The sequence below is a fragment of the Syngnathus floridae genome, chromosome 11 (assembly GCF_059516105.1).
Source record: "Syngnathus floridae isolate MCC-2025c chromosome 11, RoL_Sflo_1.0, whole genome shotgun sequence".
Classification (NCBI taxonomy): domain Eukaryota; kingdom Metazoa; phylum Chordata; class Actinopteri; order Syngnathiformes; family Syngnathidae; genus Syngnathus; species Syngnathus floridae.
The window spans coordinates 15596346-15616273 of NC_142423.1; the positions used below are offsets into that span (position 1 = coordinate 15596346).

A 19928-nucleotide genomic window follows, 5' to 3' on the forward strand; every position below is an offset into this window, starting at 1 on the left:
AATAGATCTCCCTTCACACAATGTAACAACCCCCAAAATCCACTCAAATATAGAGTCACAATTTGCATCTACTTGAATTGGCTAAGATTAAACATCTTGTTTGGAGACTAAGCCATATTCACAATGGAAGAACTTCTTCTTTCTGTGCTTACCTCTTTGTTGTGACCCAGCTCGCATAATTATGTAGCACCTGAAGGTGCACAACAATGTTACAAAGCATAGCCGCTCGCTCGTTGATTTCTTTTTTTCTTTGTGCTCGTTGAGGCGGAAGAATAAAATGTAGCTTTGGAAGCAACGTTCAAGTCTATCAAACAAGCTAGCCGTACTCAAAAACAAACACCAAACGATGGGCTATGTATCAGCAAATGTCTTTATTGGGTTCACAAGCATGTACAACTACCCCAAGTTGTCGAACAAACAAATTCAGCCTGGTGTTTGAACACAGAACGAGCCATATTGCACATTGATCGTTTTCCAATCACGCTAGCGTGATTTGTTCTATTGAACTAGCGGCCTACAGACGCAGACTAATTACATGGACGTCCATATACGTATAGGAGGTGTGGTGAAGACATCATATCATATATCATTTATGATACATATTCTGTTGGTGTCATGACGTCAATGTGTGCTGCGGGGTTCTAGCACATGCCTGAGTAGCTCTGTCACTCAGGCATGTAAATAGGTTAGTATATTGAATGTTTCAGAAAGTGACATTTTTACCTGGACCGACGACCAAGAGACATTCAATGATACAGCCGGCTTTTTTAACTGTATCTTGTGAGTGGCTTGAAGTGTCAAGCAAGCCTCGAGGTGCCAACACAAGCACCAAATTGACTGGCGTTGTGTAAACCTTTATTAAGAGGGGCAGAGGGCTTAATAAAGGGCAGTCACAATGTATTAAATGTGCGGCGACTCTGGTGTCATTCCAAAAACATGCACCATAGGTGAATTGACCACTCTATATTGACCTTAGTTGCGCTTGTGACTGTTTGTTTGTCGATGTGTGACCTGCAATAGGCGGCCGGCAACCTGTTCAGCTGCGATAGGCCCCAATAGCCCGCCGCAGGATCATTGGCTGCAGATCACGGATGAATGGACATAGATAGACATTTTACAAATCCAAATTCCTCCATAAATGCTGTTTGACATTTCCCCATGAAAAACAAGAGGCTGTGCGGTGAAAAAACGTCTTGTTCCCAAGTCAAGTCAAGATGGCCAGTTAAGCGCAACGGTCGTAAGCTACTCGCCTACTGGCTTCTTTCCAAGGGTCTCGGGCACAATTTGATACATTTTTCACCCCAACCTCGGGCGGCGCCCCCCCCCCCCACGGCTCTCCGGTCCACGAGCAGTAGCGATGATTATAATACAGGCCTACACTTTCTTGGAAGATGAGCTGTTCAAGGATGTTTGTTTGAAAAGAATTCCTGCTCGATGAGGTCCGCTGTTCATACCGCACCGTTCAAATTGGGACTTTCGTATCCTATGTATGGATGTATGTATGTATGTATGTGTGTCCCAGGGCTGAAATGAATCAATCCATTCCTTCCTATTTAGTGTTCGTGAAATGAGAGCTGGAGCCTTCGAAATGGCCTTGGGTGGCAGAATTGGCTCTTTTTTGCTCAGAGAGTTGCTGACTGCTCGGGATGGAATGCTTCTTTGGACGGCCTTTCGGTTTGGTGGGTGACTCCAGGCCCCCCCCCTGCAGCACCTGAAATTCCACAATTAACCAGCAGGAAAATGCAGTTAGAAGCCACAAGCATACTGCGTGTTTGCACATTGTACATTACAATTTGAAGACATTGATAAATGTGACACTTTCACCACATTTTCTCTTGAATTCGATATTTGAAACCTGTCAAATATGTTCTCATTCAAATTAGTAGCAGTCCCAATTCAAATGAAAAGTGAAACTATTCATGGGACTCACCTGTGACCACTTTTACATGATGTTTGTCAGAGTAACATACTCATAAACATATAGTCTGCTAGCTGGCCATCCCCAACAGCATCATCATCGTCGGCATTCTAAAGCCTTCTCCCCCTTTTGTTATCACTTGAGAGTTGTGCCTCTCTGACTGACTGGACTTGAAAAAGGGGGATGGACACTTTGCACTTTTGAAGCTTGTCCATTTTTTTGCAGTTGCTTTGTTTTTGCGTTTTGATATTTCACTGGATATTAAAGAACCTGTCACGTTGAGTGATAAAGAAGACAAGTCACAGCGCTCAGCTGACAACCTGTGAAGAAGGAGGCACCCAAACTTGTCAGGTCAATCCAAATGTTACCTTCTGGTCTTTCAAAAGAAAAAAAGAGTTTATTCTGGACGAAAATGGTCAACTTTTTGCTTTATTGTCTTGCTATTTTCTAATAAGATAATATATATAAAACAGCATCATTCCTCACCATATACGTACCTCTGGGGTTTTTGTGTGTGTGTGTGCATTAAAATTAGATAAAGATGAAAAATGACAAAGTGGCATCATGCGATATTTTCAGTTGTCTAGCCCTGACAAGAAAAGTTTGGACACCACCTGGCACCGCTCCACGCTAATAGCATTGATTTCTAACAACAAAACAACAAATGTCCAATCAAATGTACAGTACATACATCTATGCATATCTACTGTGATTGTTCATGAATGATGACGGAATCACATGAATGGCTGCTAGCTATGCCTTCAAACTTACAATTTTTTTCCATTTCATCCTTCTGTTCTGGTACCATGTTTTGACTTGGAGTTGACTGAGACCCAGCGACTCGGCGAGGTCTAATCTGTAACCAACGAGTGGAAACATTTCAATACAATGACAATTTTGCATTCGCGTAAGAGCTCAACACTTAAGTGTGAGGCAGGTGAGGCAGGTGAGGCAGGTGAGGCAGGTGAGGCAGGTGAGGCAGGTGAGGGTAGGCATATACATATATATACATACATCCATACGTCCATACATACATCCATACGTCCATACATACATACATACATACATACATACATACATACATACATACATACATACATACATACATACATACATACATACATACATACATACATACATACATACATACATACATACGTACTATACACATACATACATATATACATACATACCCACACACACACACCATATATACATACATACACACACACACACACACACACACACACACACACACCATATTTTATTTTATGCTATTGTACGATTTGTGCATATTGTCTCATACATCGAAATTAAACGTGACAACACCTGCGCCTTATAGTCCAGTTAGGGTTAGGGCTTCTATTTTATTGTCCCCTAATTTTAGTTGGCGCACTTTTGTCGGCGCGGATTCACTTTCGGGGCATTATTTCCGGGAGTACTACCACTGCTAAGTACATTTTGTATTGAATGAGTGTTATTTTGTGGTGTGGAATTTATTTCCAGCTCATTATTTGTCTTTGAAATGTAAGAAGCGCCCCATATGGAGCACGTAAAGCGGTGCCGCAAGCGTTTGCTCCCTCTACGGTAATTTGGTTGTCTTTTGCGCTTTTATGTATCGTCGCTTCGGAAGCCGACGGCTTCACTTCTCGAAGCTTCTTCTGGAACTAATTAGTGTCCAGATCCAGGGCTGTACTGGATTTGTGTACATTTGGGCTGTCACTTGAACACATTCATTCGATAGATTAATTAGCATGCTAATGAACAGACTATGAAAATGAACACAATTAATGGTGCACACATTTGAAATTCGGCCCAGTGAATGACACATAGGCTGCAAGGCTGCAGTGGTACGTGCCTTGCTTCCAGCGCCGCCAGTCATGAGCAAATGTTTTGTTCTACTTGCCCCCGCCTTGAATGAAACACCACTTACCTCAATAAACACTCTGTTGCATTGGTCTCGGACATTCTCACAAACACTCTTGAATGACGATATGACTCGGTCGATAGATATTGTTCGATATTATCCGGCAGAGTGCAGCAAAAGGAGCAAAAATAAGGCTTCAATTCAATCATCATCGACACAGCTATTTCAGCTGTGATGCAAGTGGAACGGTACCATTTGTTTTTAGGAAACAAAATAAAATAAAATAAAATAAATCAGGTTCAACACCTTTTTAGCAACTATCATGCGCACAACAAACAACTTGTCGTCTTGGAACATAAAATGAAGGGAAAAGATTTCATCTGAAGTTGTAAAGCATCATGGGAAACGTCATTCCACCCAGTCACATGTTTTGGTTGTTGTTTTTTTTGCCCAAGTTACATTTTCAGTGCATTGACGTTCCCAACTACAGTATGAGAGTGGTACGTTTGCTTGTACACCAAGGAGTAGACAAAGTGGATCTTAAAAATCAAAACCAAAAATCCATTTCATAGTTGATTTCACTGTTTTGTCATACATTTTTAAATAACGCACCTGGCCTAATTGATTTTCTGATGTGCTTTTGAATTTCATTTATCCAGCACACTACACGGAGGGATAAAAATGGGGATTTCAAATATTCTACTCAAAATCTTTATTTGGGGACATTTTCTATTATTAATCTTAATTCATCTAGTTCGTTACAGATCATGCAACTAGATTTTTTTTTAATCACCTCACAGCAGTATATACGTATAATACGTGTGTGTGTGTGTGTGTGTGTGTACTCTCACTCTCTCTCTCTCACTCGCTCTCTCTCTCTCGCTCTCTCTCACACACACGCGCACGCACACACGCACACCCCAATTTCGCACATTACATTTTACTGTGTCAAAGTCTTTTTTATCGCTTTCAACAGCTTAGCTCAGAGGGCCGTTATGACAGTGACACCAAATAAAGGTTGAATGATCTCGTATTAATACATAGTATAAATAACAAATCAAAGGATTACGAGTTTTGAAAGAATATTTTCAATGATTGTTCAAATGACTGTAAAAAGGCGAGCTACATTTCCTCGTAGGATGAATAAAGTCATATTTTGTCGAATGTAATCCAAAATAACATGGCAGGCCGGAGTTGGCCCCCGGGCCTTGAGTTTGACACGTGTGCTCTATATCCGTCCGTCTATTTTGTCCCAATCTGAACATGGAGTAAAAAAATGACATTGAGAACAAATTTGGAGTGATATTTACGAAAGTGAAGACGAGTCTTTTTTTTTTTTTTAGTATTGTGTGGGTTCATTCCTCACGCCTTGAGTCACCCTTATGTGAGTAAAAGGTTGTCAAAATCTCTCCTTATAAAATGTACTTACAACTTCTGTGTGGAAAAAAAAATATATGTGTAATTTTGGAGTAAATATTACTCCAAACTTGTTTCAGTGTAGAACTTACTGTGAATCTTTTACTCTCTTCCAATTGTTCATTTTTCACTCTCTTCCAATTGTTCATTTTTTTACTCTCCGTGTGTTCAGAGTGGGACCATATAGGCTATTAGACTATAGACTAGCCAATGCGATGATTTTTTTTTTTCTTTTTCTTTTTTTTTCTTGGCTCTCATCGCTTACCTGTCAGGAGTAGAAAGATATTTCTGCTTCTCGAAGCGTTTTTCTAGACCCATCAACTGTAGTTCAGTGAACACGGTTCGGCTTCGGCGGCCCTTCTTGCTTTTGCTGGCTCCGTCGGATTCGTGGTCCAATTTTGCCCGGAGGTGAGGCTCAAGAGGCAAATGGCGTGAAGGCACGCCGACGTGCAGATCTGCGGCGGCAGCCGATAGGAGCGGGCACGGCAGCGGGGCCAAGGGGAACTTCATTACGTTAGTCCGGTCAGCCTTTAACGCTTTGAGAAGAAAACGGGGAAAGATGGGGGGGAACCAACAATGAATAAGGCATATGAGGATTTTCATTTGCTATTTTTCATCACATTGTATTCGTCTTGTAAGGTTGACTCAAACAAATAGTAAATATGTCCATCGGTGCTTGTTTTTTTTTGTGTGTGTCATTTAAAATATATTTTTGACATATACAATTATAAATCCAATTATTTATAAACACAACTCTCGTTAGAGCCATAATGTGGTAACATCCCTGAGTCATTAATACATGTACCGAGCCTACTGTAAGAGTCTTATTTATCATCGAAGAAGCTTTCCAGGCGATCAATGCAATATGGCTTACTAATAATAATATCTCCGATGAAGGAATCAAATTTATTCTTATATTACGAGGCCCCGTTTGGCTTTGACCAAGGCAATTGACATAAAACGGCATCAACTCGGATACTTTCGATTTATTTACGCGTGGATTTCGATAGGAAAAAAAAAAACATACGTACAGCATTTGAAAGTAATAGGTTTGCATCATTTACCGTTTAGTCGAGACAAGTTAAAGTCACGGACGTCGCGTGGGGGGAAAAAGGGGGACAAAAAGAAGTTTCCTACATGTTTGTTTTGTTTGATTAAAACGCTCTTCCGTAGAAATGACTCCGTGTGGGGCTTTGTCCGATATCGAATTAAAGCGTCTCAGTGAATAAATCTAAAAAGGCCGATCGTTTCAGTTTGTTCTTACCCATTTGGTTACGGAACGCACGAGTGGAAAGGAGCGCGTGTACTCCGAATTTGAGAAGCTCTCTCGCCGGCGCCGCAACTTTGTGTTCGGGATGATCGGTGAGGATCTCTTCGATCATGAAGCTGCGATAGCGATGCGGCGTCCCCTGAACTTTCCGAGGACAGTAAAGTGCCTCAAGGTCCAAAGGATGCGGTTGCTGCTGCTGCTGCTGCTGCATGATGTGGAGAGGTAGGTAGGCCACCTGTTTACAGCAGAAACTGGGCAGCTCTCATATTCCCACTGCGCTGAGCTTCCGTCCGGATGTCAACGTGTCACATCAAATTGATCGTGAGGAGTGGGGCAGAACAAAAATAGCTGAGCTGAGCAGCAGCAGCGGCGGCAGATTGAGCAGCGTCCTCCTCCGTTTTAACTTGTTGTACGAGTCAAATGAACGTAGTCGATCACCTCACAAATCCTGCCTGCGTGATCATGCCCACTGATGGGAGGGACCGCCGCGATGGATGCGCGGACGACGGATGGACGGACGGACGGACGGACGGGCGGGCGGGCGAGCGGGCGGACGGACGGACGGACGGACGGACGGACGGACGGACGGGGCTTTCAATGGCTATGCATGCGGAGATCATGAATAGGCCGATTATTCGGTTAATTGTCTATGGCACCGCCTCTTCTTGCTGTTGACTTGCTCCATTAACGCTCATTTAACAAATAATAGCCTGGTGGCCTATTCATTTGAAATGAATGAACTCTGATTGCACTGTCCAACACGTAATGACTAGATTTAAAGCATTCCTTTTCTCGCGCAATACTGCAATGTGGGTGACTGATGCTGACGTGGTAGCTCCAAATGCTTGACTTTGGTCCGGGCACGCAGTGCGTTGCGGCTGGCTGGCTGCGCTTCCCACTTCCCACTCAATGATTGTCGGACGGTCTCCTCTCCACGTGCCATCGGCGAGCGACAGCAGTGAGCGCTTTCACGACGGGGACGGAGGCTCCGAGACAAGGGATCCGTCCAGGCTCCTTGCAAGAAGACGCAGCCATCCCAAACACGATGGGGACAACAGGACAATGAAAATGGATGGCTGGACCGGGGCTGGACTGGCAGGAGCTTGTTTTGGTACAATTTCATTCTTTTCTCCCACTTTACCCCAAAAGACCAGCCTCTTAAATGGACTAAAGCACTTTATATCGACGTCACACGGTGCCCAAAGCGCTTTACCAATTCCCGCTGGTCCTTGGGGTGCAAATCGTCAGTCCCTTTGTATTATTTGGCTTATTACTATTAGACCAGGGGCGGGCAATTCATTTTGCAAAGGGGCCACACGAGAAGCTGTCTGTCTGCCTGCCTGCCTGTCTGCCTGCCTGCCTGCCTGCGTGGCTGCCTGCCCGCCTGCCCACCTCCCTGCTTGCCGTCTGCCATCTGCCCAAGGCCAACCAAACATTGTGACCTCAACTTTGAGTTTGTATCTAGAAAAAAAAAATGTTTAGACATGTTAAAAATTGGCAAAAATACATTGGAAACAAAATAACGATATGAACTAATTGACTACCATCTCATATTGGCCAGATTGAGTCAAGAGTCCCAAATATCAGAAGTCATTTTAGACTCCCAATTTTCAAGCCTATGTTTCGTCTGCGCCCCCCCCCCCGAGCTGTCATTCCTCCCGCTAATCCCTCGATTTTACAGTCAAGTAAACAGTTTACATTGTGGGCAATGGGACGAAACACCTCTTTGCTGCTCTTGCTGCTTGTGACAAAGCCCCCCCCCACCCCCCCTCCAAGCACCCAACGGCTGATATTGGTCAGCCATTGCAATGAAACGCACGGGGTCCAGTTGCTTGGTCTCATCTCTACAGATTGACAGAGTGCAGGTGTCCTCCGACTCCCACTGCACTTTAGAGGAAAACGTTCAATTGGGGGTCTATAGCATTTAAATGGAGCAATAGGTCAAGGGCTCCCCTCAACAGCTCTGATCAATACAAAGACAGTATCCAGTCGGCTTACTCTGGCTGGCCTGCCTGCCTGCCGGCCGGCCTGCCTGCCTGCCTGCCTGCCAGAAAAAAAGACATGTAAACCAGGCGCTGACCAATGACCTCCTGCAAACTACCCACACCTCAAAAGGAACCTCTGATGGATGAGGCCACACACTCATTTGGTGCGTGTGTGTTTCCAAGGTTTGGAGTAGCACCACACAATGAAATGGAAATGTTGACCAAATGGTGAAAGAAATGCCAACGCTTTAGGATATGACCAGAGATGACACGGAGGAGGCAGCTGATTTGGCTCAGCTTTATTCCTGTGCTCAGCGACATGACTACGTATATCATGTCTTTTCCTTTTATGCCTGAAAGTAACAAGTGGAAATGCCACGCTAATTGTATAAGAGTGAGCAGCCCATTTATGCCAGCCAGCATCCGGATATGCCAAACAATACTAGTATTGGCTTTCTTGACTTTGTGTGGGCTACTGACATTTGTTTGCAAAATTCCATAGCTTACACATTTTGAGAGGTCATTTGAGCGACTCAGTACAACTAACTTTGCATTGTTCTGCTGTCAAATGTGCAAATCTCTCTTCCACTGGGCTTTTAGTGCATCCAGGGAATTTGGTCAAAGTACATCCTCATCTGTAGAGCTTGGAATCATTACCTTTGCCAGAGACTAAATTCTTGAATTGATTATCAAATTGTTCGTTATTAGCCAAAGAAATATTTTTCAGTGTATAGTACATTTCACTTGTAAATATTGAACGCGCAAACCAGAATGAAACCTAAATTCATGGAATGTTTACACATCCACATTGCTGTCCGTGTTTTTATTGCACTATGTGTCATTAGGAATAGGTTTTGAGCCAGCCGGCCGGCCAACCGGCCGGCAGGAAATGTATTTTTCCATATGAAACAATAGACAGGCCATTCATTTGAAGACGTTTAGGCACGCACGTATGCACACTTAAGTAATCTCAGCTATAAAGTGACAGTTAATGAATTGCATATTAGTTCTAGCCGCGGACAGACAGGACAACCGTTTCCTCCCGTCTCATTTTGATTTGAACTCCTCGCTCGGCATATAAATAAAAGTCACAAGTCTTTGAGGGCCGATGTAGTTATGCCATGCGTGTCGTTGATGAGCAACTCATGTGAGTGACACGCACTGCGCTTCATAAGAAAAAAGCAGCTCGGCGGGCGGGCGGGCGGGCGGGCGCTGCGGCTGGCTAGAAGCAGGCAAGCGCTCCATTCATTAATCACTGCAGTAAACAGACCATCTCGCGACACCTGGTCGGGTTAATGCTTCAAACCTGGGTGCAATTACCCAGCCCTCCCTCCCCCCCGTTCAAGGCAGCCCCTCACACGAAACCTTGTGATTGTAAAGGAAATGGGAATTAGCAGAAACATTTCAGAGAGGTGGTCTGCAGTTTGCATGGAGGAGACCTTGCGAGGGGGGTTGCTGGAGATGTGGCTTGATTGGACTTTTCCCTGTGGAGCACATGGGAGGGAGGGAGGGAGGGAGGGGCAAGGGTCAGCCCTACATCAAATTAGCAGTGTCTGTTATTTGAGACCAAAATAAAGTACGGGGAGAGGCAAATGATTTCCCCAATGCAGGGACTCCTTTCTGTTGAAATGACCAGGAGGGGAGGGCACGCTGCAATTAGTGGTTTGTTTCTTTTAGACTGAAATATGGCAGTAATTCTTAGCTTTCAACTCGTTTAACCGGGAAGACCTATTGGCCAGCCAAACGAAGGAGGTAATTGTAACACGATACGGCAATTTATTTTATTTTAAAAAGAGCACCACTATTACTAAATGGAATCCAAATCACTTTTTTTCAAGTGTAGACAGACCGGTGATGCAAAACATGCCTCCAAAGAGGTTTTTTTTCTTGTTGCAAGCATTTATTAGATTCCATCGCCGCTGATTATCATTACGCTTTGGTTTGATTTTGCATCGTCGGACTGGGCAGTTCGGCTCATAGAAACGGTGTATTGTATTCCAATTTGTTTGGAGTGCTTCCGTGGCCTCCTCAGTCCTGACTTGTCGAGATTGGAATTCACTATCTTGCTTGCTTTTGCTCCATTGCATATTATAAAAAGTGCTACTCACCCACCATATGGTTCGCCACGGTATGAGTAAAGATATTGTCTATTAATAGGTCGTGATTCTAGTAATACTAGGATCGAGGTTGAGGCGATGGCTTGTGCCATTTTGTCTTTGTTAGGATTGAAATGCTCACTATTAGTCACCCCAGATCAACGCTGTTTGTTTTTTTGTTATGTTCAAGGGTTGTGTCTCCAATATGGAGGTGAATAATGACTATAAAAATAATTTTCTTTACAGTCAATGGTGTTGTTCTAACGTTGGCATTGTTGAAGGCCTGAAAAGTCTTCTTTTCTGGGTCCTGTGAGTGAATTGTGAGTATTTACTTGTAGTTGATTGTATTGAGCAATTATTTGTGTGAATTGGGTGTGAGTAATAGCGGCGGTGCCACAGCAGTACCTGTTTCCTTTCCTTCCACAAAGTGGTTTTAGTGTGCAGCTGCTTTGGGCGGTAGTGCGGGGATGAGTGATGGATGGATGGATGGACGGACGGACGGACGGATGGATGGATCCCCCACTGTAGGAGGTAAGCGATGTCACCTCTCTGACTGCACTCAGCTGGAGCTGCTCTCCCCGCTCAGGCATTGGCCTCCTTCTGCTCCTAGTCTTCCTTTGTGTATATCTTAGTAGTACCTTGCTCCATCTTTCACTAAATGTCTTTGACTGGGTCTCTCGTTCTTCCCTGCTGGCAGTCGTGGACATCAAGAATTTGTTCGTTCGTTCTTTCATTCGTTCATTTATTCATTCATTCATTCTTTCTTTCTTTCTTTCTGTGACAAAACCTTCGCTGGCGTCAATTTGTCATAGCCGTATCCTTTTGCCGCTCGAGCAGTTGGTTGACTCGTGTCGGCAATACAAACTCCTCGGCTTTCCCCGGGACAGGCCGAGCTCACGCGGGCCCGCCCGTGCCGTGCCGTGCCGTGCCAGGTTTGTCTTCCGCCGGCGCTTTGTTTCCCACTTTGACGCACGCCTCTGTGCAGCTGTGCTCCAGCTGCGCGAGTTGAGCTGAAGCACTCTTCTTCCAGACCTCAGAGAAAATCCAGATGACGCGTGCCGGCGCTGCCATTTAATTGCGCTCATTATGGACAGACAAGTTTGAAGGTGTCAACAGCTAGCAAGAACAAGAACACGCTCTGCCTGCGGACATTCAAGTCAATTGAAACAATCAGCCTGGGAAGATGTCATTAAATAGTGTATTTGCAGCGACTTTGCTGGTTTCGGATCTGGTCCGACAAGCGACAGAATGGCATCATTTTTGGATGAATACTCATGCATATTAGCTCTAATTTGAGAGGCCCTTGAAATTCGGTTCCACGCCAGGCGCTAAAGCGGTCTGCTGGCTAAGTAACTTGTCCATGATGGCTATCTCCGTGTCTCTTTCCTGCACATCGCCCTCGGGAGTCCAGGACATGTCATGTTGAAGTTTGAAGGCACCGACAAACTGATGAGGACAACCTGGGCCCCATTCCTGTAGAGCAGAGAGTATTTCAAAGAATCATTCCTTGCACAGTGAACAAGCGAGGTGCTGGGGCAAATTCTGTGTGCCATAGATATGACTGGAAACCATCAAGTTCTACTTAGAAGATCTGAAAATGATCAATTCATGCTAAAAATAGACATGTTCCCACCCATCGCCACCAAGGGGCCAGTTTTTTGTTTTGATTGTCTTTGGGGGAATGCTTGCACACCACAGCAAAAAAGAATGTAATAACGTAAAAACAATTGCCTACCGCAGGAGAAATGATGGAAAAATATTTTTGTCCAGATGGCCGCTGATACAGGTAATACATGTTGCCGGCTTTTTTCACCAGGTTACAGGCAGCATGGTGGAGCTCAGCATCTCTTTTTGCTTCTTCTAAGACCTAGACATGGACATACATTTAGTTATACAGTTGTTAATAATCATCTTTTGAAATGTGTCAAACAAAGGACCTCTAGGATTCCAAGTAGAGCTACGTGATGAACTGATTGGACCAAGTAGGGTTTTTTCCTTCAGTAACATTCCTAGATCGTATTTACATGAGCATACCGCTCACCTTCCTTGCTCGTTCTTGTAGATATCGGATCTGGTCAGCAATCACAGACAGTTTGTTGCAAGCATTGGCTTTTATAAACTCGTCTCCCTGACGAATAAAAAAACGTCACTCTCAGCTCATGGCAACAAATGATCAATTGGATCACATAAAACGTGTCAAACCTTCTGCAGCTGTGTTGCTAAAGCAACAAGATCCATCGTGTCCCCCATTCGAGTGGTCTGGTAAGGGCTGACTAGTTCCAGTCCACCAGGAGAGGTGCTGCTCTCCACCAGAGTCACTAGAGAATAATGCTGATGTTTACATTCAAATGCTTTCGCGTGTGGTATGTATGTATGTATGTATGTATGTATGTATGTATGTATGTATGTATGTATGTATGTATGTATGTATGCATGTATGAAGTATGAATGTATGAATGTATGAATGTATGCATTCACTAGGCTGGCTGGGGAAATACAGTCATCTGAATGGAGGTTTCGCACAAAAAGTCCAATGGCATAAGCAGAAACTGCTGTCAACATGTTACAAGGTAACCTGCGGCCCTGTTTCTTTACCATTCGTTGTTTTGTCGAGCTGCGGCGTCGGGAGCTTGACCGTTCCGTCCATTGTTTTCGAAGTTGGCCTTGATTGAAATATCCTTTGCGCAAGTATTTGGTGGAATTTGCTCACTTAAGTAACCAGATTGTCTTGCCAGCATAACAGCGTTACTTAAGTTCCTCAACAGGGTAAAGGACAAAGGTCACAAGCTGTAACCAAATTCGCAGGCGGCGTCCTCGGAAGGCAGCTTTTTCGGCCGGTTTTCAGGCTTCGTGACGTCATATCCGAAGCGAAGCGATGCCACGTGACACGCGAACGCAGCTTGAAACTGGCCTTCGTTTCCATGGCGACGGGTCGGTTTCTTCTTCTTTTTTTAAAAAAAAAAAGATTTACAATTATTGTTACATTCTAAATGTTCCCTTATCCATGGGAATTTTATGGATTAGAGTCCCGAAAAGTCAAAATCGTTCAGAAAAACAACAACGTGCCGAATGGTCTTTTAGCGAAGAGGTGGGGCTGCTCCAAAACCCAACCCCATTGCCTGAAAGATCACTTCAACCCTCTCGCATGCTCCGACTCCCAAAACGATAGCTTTTCTGTCTGTCTGTCTGTCTGCCTGCCTGCCTGCCTGCCTGTCTGTCTGTTTATTTTTTCACACGCCAGGAGCTCGCGTCCAGTCTTGAGCACAAATCAAATAAGCGTGCGCACGAGATTTGAGAAGTATGGAGCTGACTTTTGCACTTACAGTCATTTGCCTGCTTTTGCCATCCCACGCGTCGACTTCTTATTTGAGCACTCATTTTGTTTTGGAGCCCTACGATCTGCTTTTTGACACGGCGGTAGAAGCCTATGATAACGGGGACTGGCTCTCGGTAATCCTGAACATGGAGAAGGCTCTCCGGAACAGAGCTACAGTCCGCAAGGTAAAGGCGGATTGTCGACTCGGATGCGCCAACCAGAGCGCGTTCGAAGATCCCACCAGCGGCTTAGGAATTTCCATACCCGGGGCTGGATCTGTGGAGGACTTGGCTTTCTTCTGGAAAATTCTGAGACGCGCAGACTGTGTGAATTCTTGCCAAGCTGAGAAACTTGGTCAAGCAACTTTGCATCTGGTCGGTCAAGCGGTGGAGTTGGAGTTTAAGAGGAGGACCCCTTACAATTATTTACAAGTGGCATATTTCAAGGTACACTCGTCCTGCGGTGGCTGCAACCACAATTGAGTCTGGTCAAACGAACATTTGTGTCTTTGTACAGTATGTGTCGTATGTCGAAGCAAAGCCAAGTTAAGTGGTCGCTGCGTGTAGACAGCCAGCCAGCCAGCCAGCCTCATTCTTCTCCACGATGCCACGTCACAGAGTGGAGGGAGGGAGGGAGGAATAAGTTGAAGAGAGCAAAACGAGAAGTTTTAAAATCCACAAGTCAATGAAATGAAAAGAAAAAAGGTCCAGGCCATCAGCAAACAAATTTGGGCTCAGGTGCGTTCTTGAAAACCAGTGGACTCAGCTCTTCAGCTGACTCACTCGAGCCATTCCAAATCTCCTGCATGACTTGCACAGCCTGTTGCCAGTGCAAACGGTTCTTTGAACTTGATCTTTTTACAGTACAAAACCACTTTGTTTACTAGTATGCGCTGTACAAACAACCTTCATGAATACTGAATTAACGATGGCTATTTCGGAGACCTCGCCTTCCGAGCCGGATGGATGTCCAAGCCCCCTCAACCGGCTCCGAACCCTCAGTGCCGGTCCTCCCTCCCTCCCGAAAGAAAAAAATACTCCGATGATTTGGGCGATATCGTCAGGCAGTTTTAAGAACAAATCTTACTGAGCCAGTGAACGATTAGCACTTTGACTTCCACTGCATCCCTTTTGTCTTTTTCAGATCAATAAACTGGACAAGGCAGTGGCAGCAGCCAGCACATTCTTTCAAGCAAACAAAAATCACATGGAGATGAGACAGAACCTGGACTACTACGGCACCATGGCAGGAGTGCGGCAAGAGGACTTCAAAGATCTTGAAGCCAGGCCGCACATGGTTTGAGCTCTATCCCAAAAATGTCGTCGTCGTCATCATCATAACGGCACGTGCTGCAAAGATGTGCCATGGATGAAATACTCTTGTGTGCGATCGCATGACCTTAAAGACCAACTGCGAAGTGGCCTTTTTTTCAAACTGTTTGTTGCGTTATTCCGCGAATCGGTACCGCATCTGCCCGGGTGCTGAGATGGGCTGCATCTTTGGTGAGGCCTTACCGTCCTCCCTCCCTCCCTCCCTCCCTCCCTCCCTCCCTGTTTGTATGATTTTGTTCAGGCCAACTTCTTGATGGGGAAGAGTTACTACAGCGACAACTACTTCAGTCTGGCAGCCAAACACTTTGAGGTGGCTCTAAACGAGTACTTCGCTGCTAACGAAGAGTGCCGAGCGCTTTGTGAGGGAAGCTACAACTACGACGGCTATAATTACATGGAGTACGATGCTGACCTCTATCAGACTATCACAGGTAAAGCGTGGTTACGGATGGAGGCCCGTCCGTCGGTAAACTTTTCATCTTTGTGTCAGACCATTACATGCAGGTGCTGGATTGCAAGCAGCGTTGTTCCGTGGAGCTGGCCGTTGATGCTGCCGGGAGTGAGCAGCCCTTGGAGGATTTTCTCCCCTCCCACTTCAACTACCTGCAGTTTTCCTACTACAACAGTGGGTAGTCGTTTTGCTGTGACTAACCCAGTCATGGCCGTCCGTCAGTCCGTCCGTGCTTTATAGCTCGCCAGAAGATGTCAATCACCGTACACCCACCCGCATAACGGGGTTTTCTAAACAGGTCTGGAAAGCAATCGACCCATGACGTCGTCATTCAAGTACGTACGCTTAGGTCGTACGGAAAAGGCACGGACGGGGGTCATCACCCGACCGCCACTGACGACGGGGGAGGGGCACGATGTCATTTCCTAATATAGACGTTACGGGTCCGATAAAAACATCCGGCAACCTGTCTGATATTCTTGCATTTAGGTGAAAACTATGAGCTGGCCATCGAGTGTGCAAAGACCTACTTGCTCTTCCACCCTGATGACGAAGTGATGAAACAGAATCGTGATTATTATTCAGCCGTTCTGGGGTCGGACAAGTTGATATCGGCCAGACAGGTAAATTGCTCTCCGTTTTAAAAATAGCGCTCCGACAAGAACGAGTTAAGGTTCATTCGTTGCTCCGGGAAAATCCTTCAGATGATCACAAATGAATCCATCATCATCATCGTCATCAATATGTGTAGATCACAAACTGGCTCATTCTGATGAGCGATAACTTTCAGGTTGATTATGATGAGCAGGTGTGTGCGCATCAGCCAACTTGGAATGTGTCAAGCACTTTGGTCAATAAATGAGCAGTACTTTAGTAACTGTATGCGTGTCATGTTCTTTGCATTCCTCAGCCGGGTCGCCGGTAGGCAGGCTGACCTCGCTCGCTCGCTCGCTCGCTCGCTGGGGCCTTTTCAACAATTGAGGTCTAACCAGATATTTTTGTGAAACCATCAGATTGTGAAGCAGTTTGTTCAGCGGTCCCTGCTGGAGAAAGAATTGATGTACTTTGGATACGAAGCGTTTGGAAGGACATTTATTGATCCCGTGAGTATTTGCAGTTTATTTGCAATTTAAACGGACCGTGATTGATTGGTTGGTTGGTTGATTGATTGATTGATTGATTGATTGATTGATTGATTGGTTGATTGATTGATTGATTGATTGATTGACTCAGTCATTCCAATTTTATTTTCGGATTTTATTAAGGATACCTGGACTCCCGAAGATATCATGCCAAGAAAGCTGAAAGACAAACAGAAGTGAGCACGCACATTTCTTTGAGCCATTTGATTTCCAATGGAGAATCTATACTGTGTGGTCAAATGGCATTTTTGGATCGAGCGTTCTCTTCTGACTATCAATATGGAGTCGATGCCTGCATCTCAGGTCTGACAGAGAGACAGCGGCGAGGATTACAGAGGAAATAGGAAACCTGATGAAAGAGATTGAAACTCTGGTCGAGGAAAAGAAGAAGGACTCGACAGACTTGGCAAACATGGTCGTAGCGCAAGAAGGTGACCGACCGGTGCAATCCGTCGTATACGTACTGTACGTACTAACTCGCTGATGGACAACGTGATTGAACTGCAAACTTGACTTCAGGTGGAAGTCCGATTTACGACAACATTAAAGTGAGCATGACATCCGTGCAGTTGAACGGCTCTCAACGGGTCTTGCTCGACGGGGTCATCGCCGCTGACGAGTGCACCGAGTTGCATCGGCTCTCTAACGTGAGTGACTTTCAATCTGATGTGTTGTACTTGATTTGGAAGGAAAAAAATCAAATTCCAACGTGGCCAGGGCTGCGATGGCCCTTTGGAGCTACTCGGTAACGCTTTTTGGTTGTTTTCATGATAGAGCTCTGAGCTTTGACCATGACTTTTAGGATGAATCTCAACATTATTTTTGAATCAATCGAACCTTTCTCTCGGACTATACAATACCGTGTTCCGCAATGCGCACTGTTCATTGAAACTTGGAACCCAAAAAATCAAATGGTGTCATATACTTGCCTCAGATCTGTGGGATTCATCTCCAAGCTCATGAGAAAGTTGCTACCCTGATTCAATGGTACCTTTGCGTACATGATGCGCTTGCCTGCCAAGTCATCATTTCAAGTTGTTCATTTTTTTTTCTTCTCATTTCTAGGCAGCTGCCCTCAAAGGCGATGGCTACCGGGGACAGCCTTCCCCCCACTCTGCCGGGGAAATGTTCCAGGGAGTCACAATTCTCAAGGCTCTGAAGGTTCCTAAACACACAAGGAGACATCGCAAGCGTTGACAGTGGAAGGAGGGAAAAGATTGGGCTCACTTTGAATTCACTCCCTATGCCGATAGCTGGCCCAAGAAGGAAAGGTTTCGCTCAAGGCCGTCCGTCTGTTCTCCGATGTTAGCGAAAAGGTGAGGAGGGTTTTGGAGTCCTACTTTGGCTTGGCTTCCCCGCTCTACTTCTCCTATTCACATCTGGTGTGTCGATCCGCGATTGAGGGTAAGTCGTTTGCATCGCCGTCCCTCTATCTAGCTAGCTATATGTGGAGACCCGCATATGATTTTGGCTTCAGGCATCGTGCTCATAACGGGACAGCGGTTGAGATTTTATGCCGAGAAACAAATGAATGATGACCATCGCGTACGTAGCAGAACGTGTCTTCTTGTTGTCGTTCAGGGAAGCAAGAAACACGTAACGACGATCTGAGCCACTCCGTTCACGTCGACAACTGTCTGCTGGTTTCGGAGCTCAATGAGTGCTTCAAGGAAGCGCCGGCGTACACGCATCGAGATTTCAGGTGATTCGCGGGAGATGCTCCCAATCGCCTGCGTCGGCTGCTGTTTTGACCAATGGTGTCTGGCTTCTTTCCACAGCGCGATACTTTACCTGAATGATGACTTTGAAGGAGGCGATTTTATTTTCACCGAATTAGATGCCAAATCCGTCACGGTATGTCTTCGCTCGTGCTCGGATGGACATTTCCACGCAAAGGCTCGTAGTACTCGGATCCCTTCGTCACTCCTTTCTGATTTCTCTAGGCGGTCGTTCGCCCGCTGTGCGGCCGCGTCGTTGGATTCGGCGCGGGAAAGGAAAACCCGCATGGCGTGAGGGCTGTCACAAAGGGACAGAGGTGTGCTGTGGCACTGTGGTTCACCTTGGATCCGGCTCATGAGGACAAGGTAAACCTCCGTCCCTCCCTCCCTCCCTCTTGAAAATATGATAGTCATCCTACAACCGTGGTCAACTCATTCAGGTCCTATCTCCCTTTGCTTTGTAGGAAAGAATTCAAGCTCAGCATATGTTTGAGACGTTTGCTAGCGCTTTGATGCCAGGCTTTGACTCAAAAGGGCCAATGCTGACAGAATTAGCCGGAGAGACTGAGCAGGCAAAAGCAAATGGACGAGAAGCTCCAGATGGGGAGGAGCAAGTTGAAACGTATCCCGTACAAACTGACAAAACGGTTCAGGTCAACAAAGATGGAATTCAACCTGTTGACATAGATGGACAAGACACACTCCAAACAAAAGTCGAGGAGTTGGCGCAAACAAATGACGGCAAAATGGATCGGAAGACCCCAGGCTCTCATAAAGGCAAGGAGGAGTTGTAATGGCATTTTCTCAACAAGTGAAAATACAGTGTGTTTTTTTTTTTTTTTTTACAAAAGTCTTTTGTACTTCTTTCATATGACGGACCAATTGAACGTTGTGATGTCACTCGCTTTCCACTCACTCTGTGAAAGCGCAGCATGCGTGACATTGAGCAAATCAGTTCATTTAGCCAGCTCAAATTCTAAGTTGAACTATTAGCAATGTCGAACTATGGAAATATCCAACAATAGCAGAAACATTAGCCAGGAGTGCAATCATGTGTGGTGGAGACATGGCCATCTTCAGCGGGGTGGCAATAGCATCCAGTTCGTGGAGCGTGTGACGTCGTCCGGAAATGACGTCATGTGGCCTGAAAGGAGGCCGGAACGACAGCCTTCCGAGGACACAGCCTGCGAATCGGGACACAAGCAATGGTCTCCCGGCTGAAGTGCCTTACCCACAATTCGTTGCGAATTCGATCCAAACTAGTGGGATACTGGCTGGCCACGTTCGCTAAACTGGTGTTGTGCCCAAAAAATGAAACATGCCTTTTGAAGTGTCGACATCGAATGATCACATTGTACGTTCCCCTCCCTTTTTACAAATGGGAGTAACCTACCTTTTTAAAGGCAGTCAAACGTGCG

The 19928-nt window shown here is 45.4% G+C and overlaps 3 protein-coding genes across 3 annotated transcripts; 1 reads left to right on the forward strand and 2 right to left on the reverse strand.

Annotated features, from left to right (window-relative positions):
- Positions 1-366: 366 nt before the first annotated feature.
- barx1 (BARX homeobox 1) lies at positions 367-7005 on the reverse strand. The gene is made up of 4 exons (XM_088389101.1): positions 6466-7005; positions 5467-5737; positions 2690-2774; positions 367-1711 (listed from the first exon to the last, which is right to left on the reverse strand). The coding sequence occupies exons 1-4, from the start codon at positions 6680-6682 to the stop codon at positions 1550-1552; spliced, it is 735 nt and encodes a 244-aa protein (XP_088245227.1). The 5' UTR covers positions 6683-7005; the 3' UTR covers positions 367-1549.
- A 4731-nt stretch (positions 7006-11736) lies between these two features.
- c11h1orf50 (chromosome 11 C1orf50 homolog) lies at positions 11737-13406 on the reverse strand. The gene is made up of 5 exons (XM_088389103.1): positions 13148-13406; positions 12755-12870; positions 12594-12680; positions 12288-12419; positions 11737-12025 (listed from the first exon to the last, which is right to left on the reverse strand). Exons 1-5 carry the CDS (start codon positions 13197-13199, stop codon positions 11840-11842), a joined length of 573 nt encoding a protein of 190 aa, XP_088245229.1. The 5' UTR covers positions 13200-13406; the 3' UTR covers positions 11737-11839.
- A 252-nt stretch (positions 13407-13658) lies between these two features.
- p3h1 (prolyl 3-hydroxylase 1) lies at positions 13659-19840 on the forward strand. The gene is made up of 15 exons (XM_088389100.1): positions 13659-14314; positions 15012-15164; positions 15441-15630; positions 15690-15824; positions 16140-16273; positions 16664-16753; positions 16916-16968; positions 17096-17223; positions 17312-17439; positions 17858-17953; positions 18046-18196; positions 18374-18494; positions 18571-18646; positions 18736-18876; positions 18975-19840. The coding sequence occupies exons 1-15, from the start codon at positions 13853-13855 to the stop codon at positions 19302-19304; spliced, it is 2388 nt and encodes a 795-aa protein (XP_088245226.1). The 5' UTR covers positions 13659-13852; the 3' UTR covers positions 19305-19840.
- Positions 19841-19928: the final 88 nt, after the last annotated feature.

Coding starts and splice junctions, on each gene's coding strand:
- barx1 (XM_088389101.1), bottom strand. CDS start 6,682: ATGCAGCAGCAGCAGCAGCAGCAACCGCATCCTTTGGACCTTGAGGCA. Junction 2,775..5,466: donor TATCTTTCTACTCCTGACAG/GTAAGCGATGAG, acceptor CGTTGGTTACAG/ATTAGACCTCGCCGAGTCGC. Junction 1,712..2,689: donor GGATGAAATGGAAAAAAATT/GTAAGTTTGAAG, acceptor GTGGAATTTCAG/GTGCTGCAGGGGGGGGGCCT.
- c11h1orf50 (XM_088389103.1), bottom strand. CDS start 13,199: ATGGACGGAACGGTCAAGCTCCCGACGCCGCAGCTCGACAAAACAACG. Junction 12,420..12,593: donor TACAAGAACGAGCAAGGAAG/GTGAGCGGTATG, acceptor GTCCATGTCTAG/GTCTTAGAAGAAGCAAAAAG. Junction 12,026..12,287: donor TTTCCATCATTTCTCCTGCG/GTAGGCAATTGT, acceptor TCTGCTCTACAG/GAATGGGGCCCAGGTTGTCC.
- p3h1 (XM_088389100.1), top strand. CDS start 13,853: ATGGAGCTGACTTTTGCACTTACAGTCATTTGCCTGCTTTTGCCATCC. Junction 14,315..15,011: donor TACAAGTGGCATATTTCAAG/GTACACTCGTCC, acceptor TGTCTTTTTCAG/ATCAATAAACTGGACAAGGC. Junction 15,825..16,139: donor GCAGTTTTCCTACTACAACA/GTGGGTAGTCGT, acceptor TCTTGCATTTAG/GTGAAAACTATGAGCTGGCC.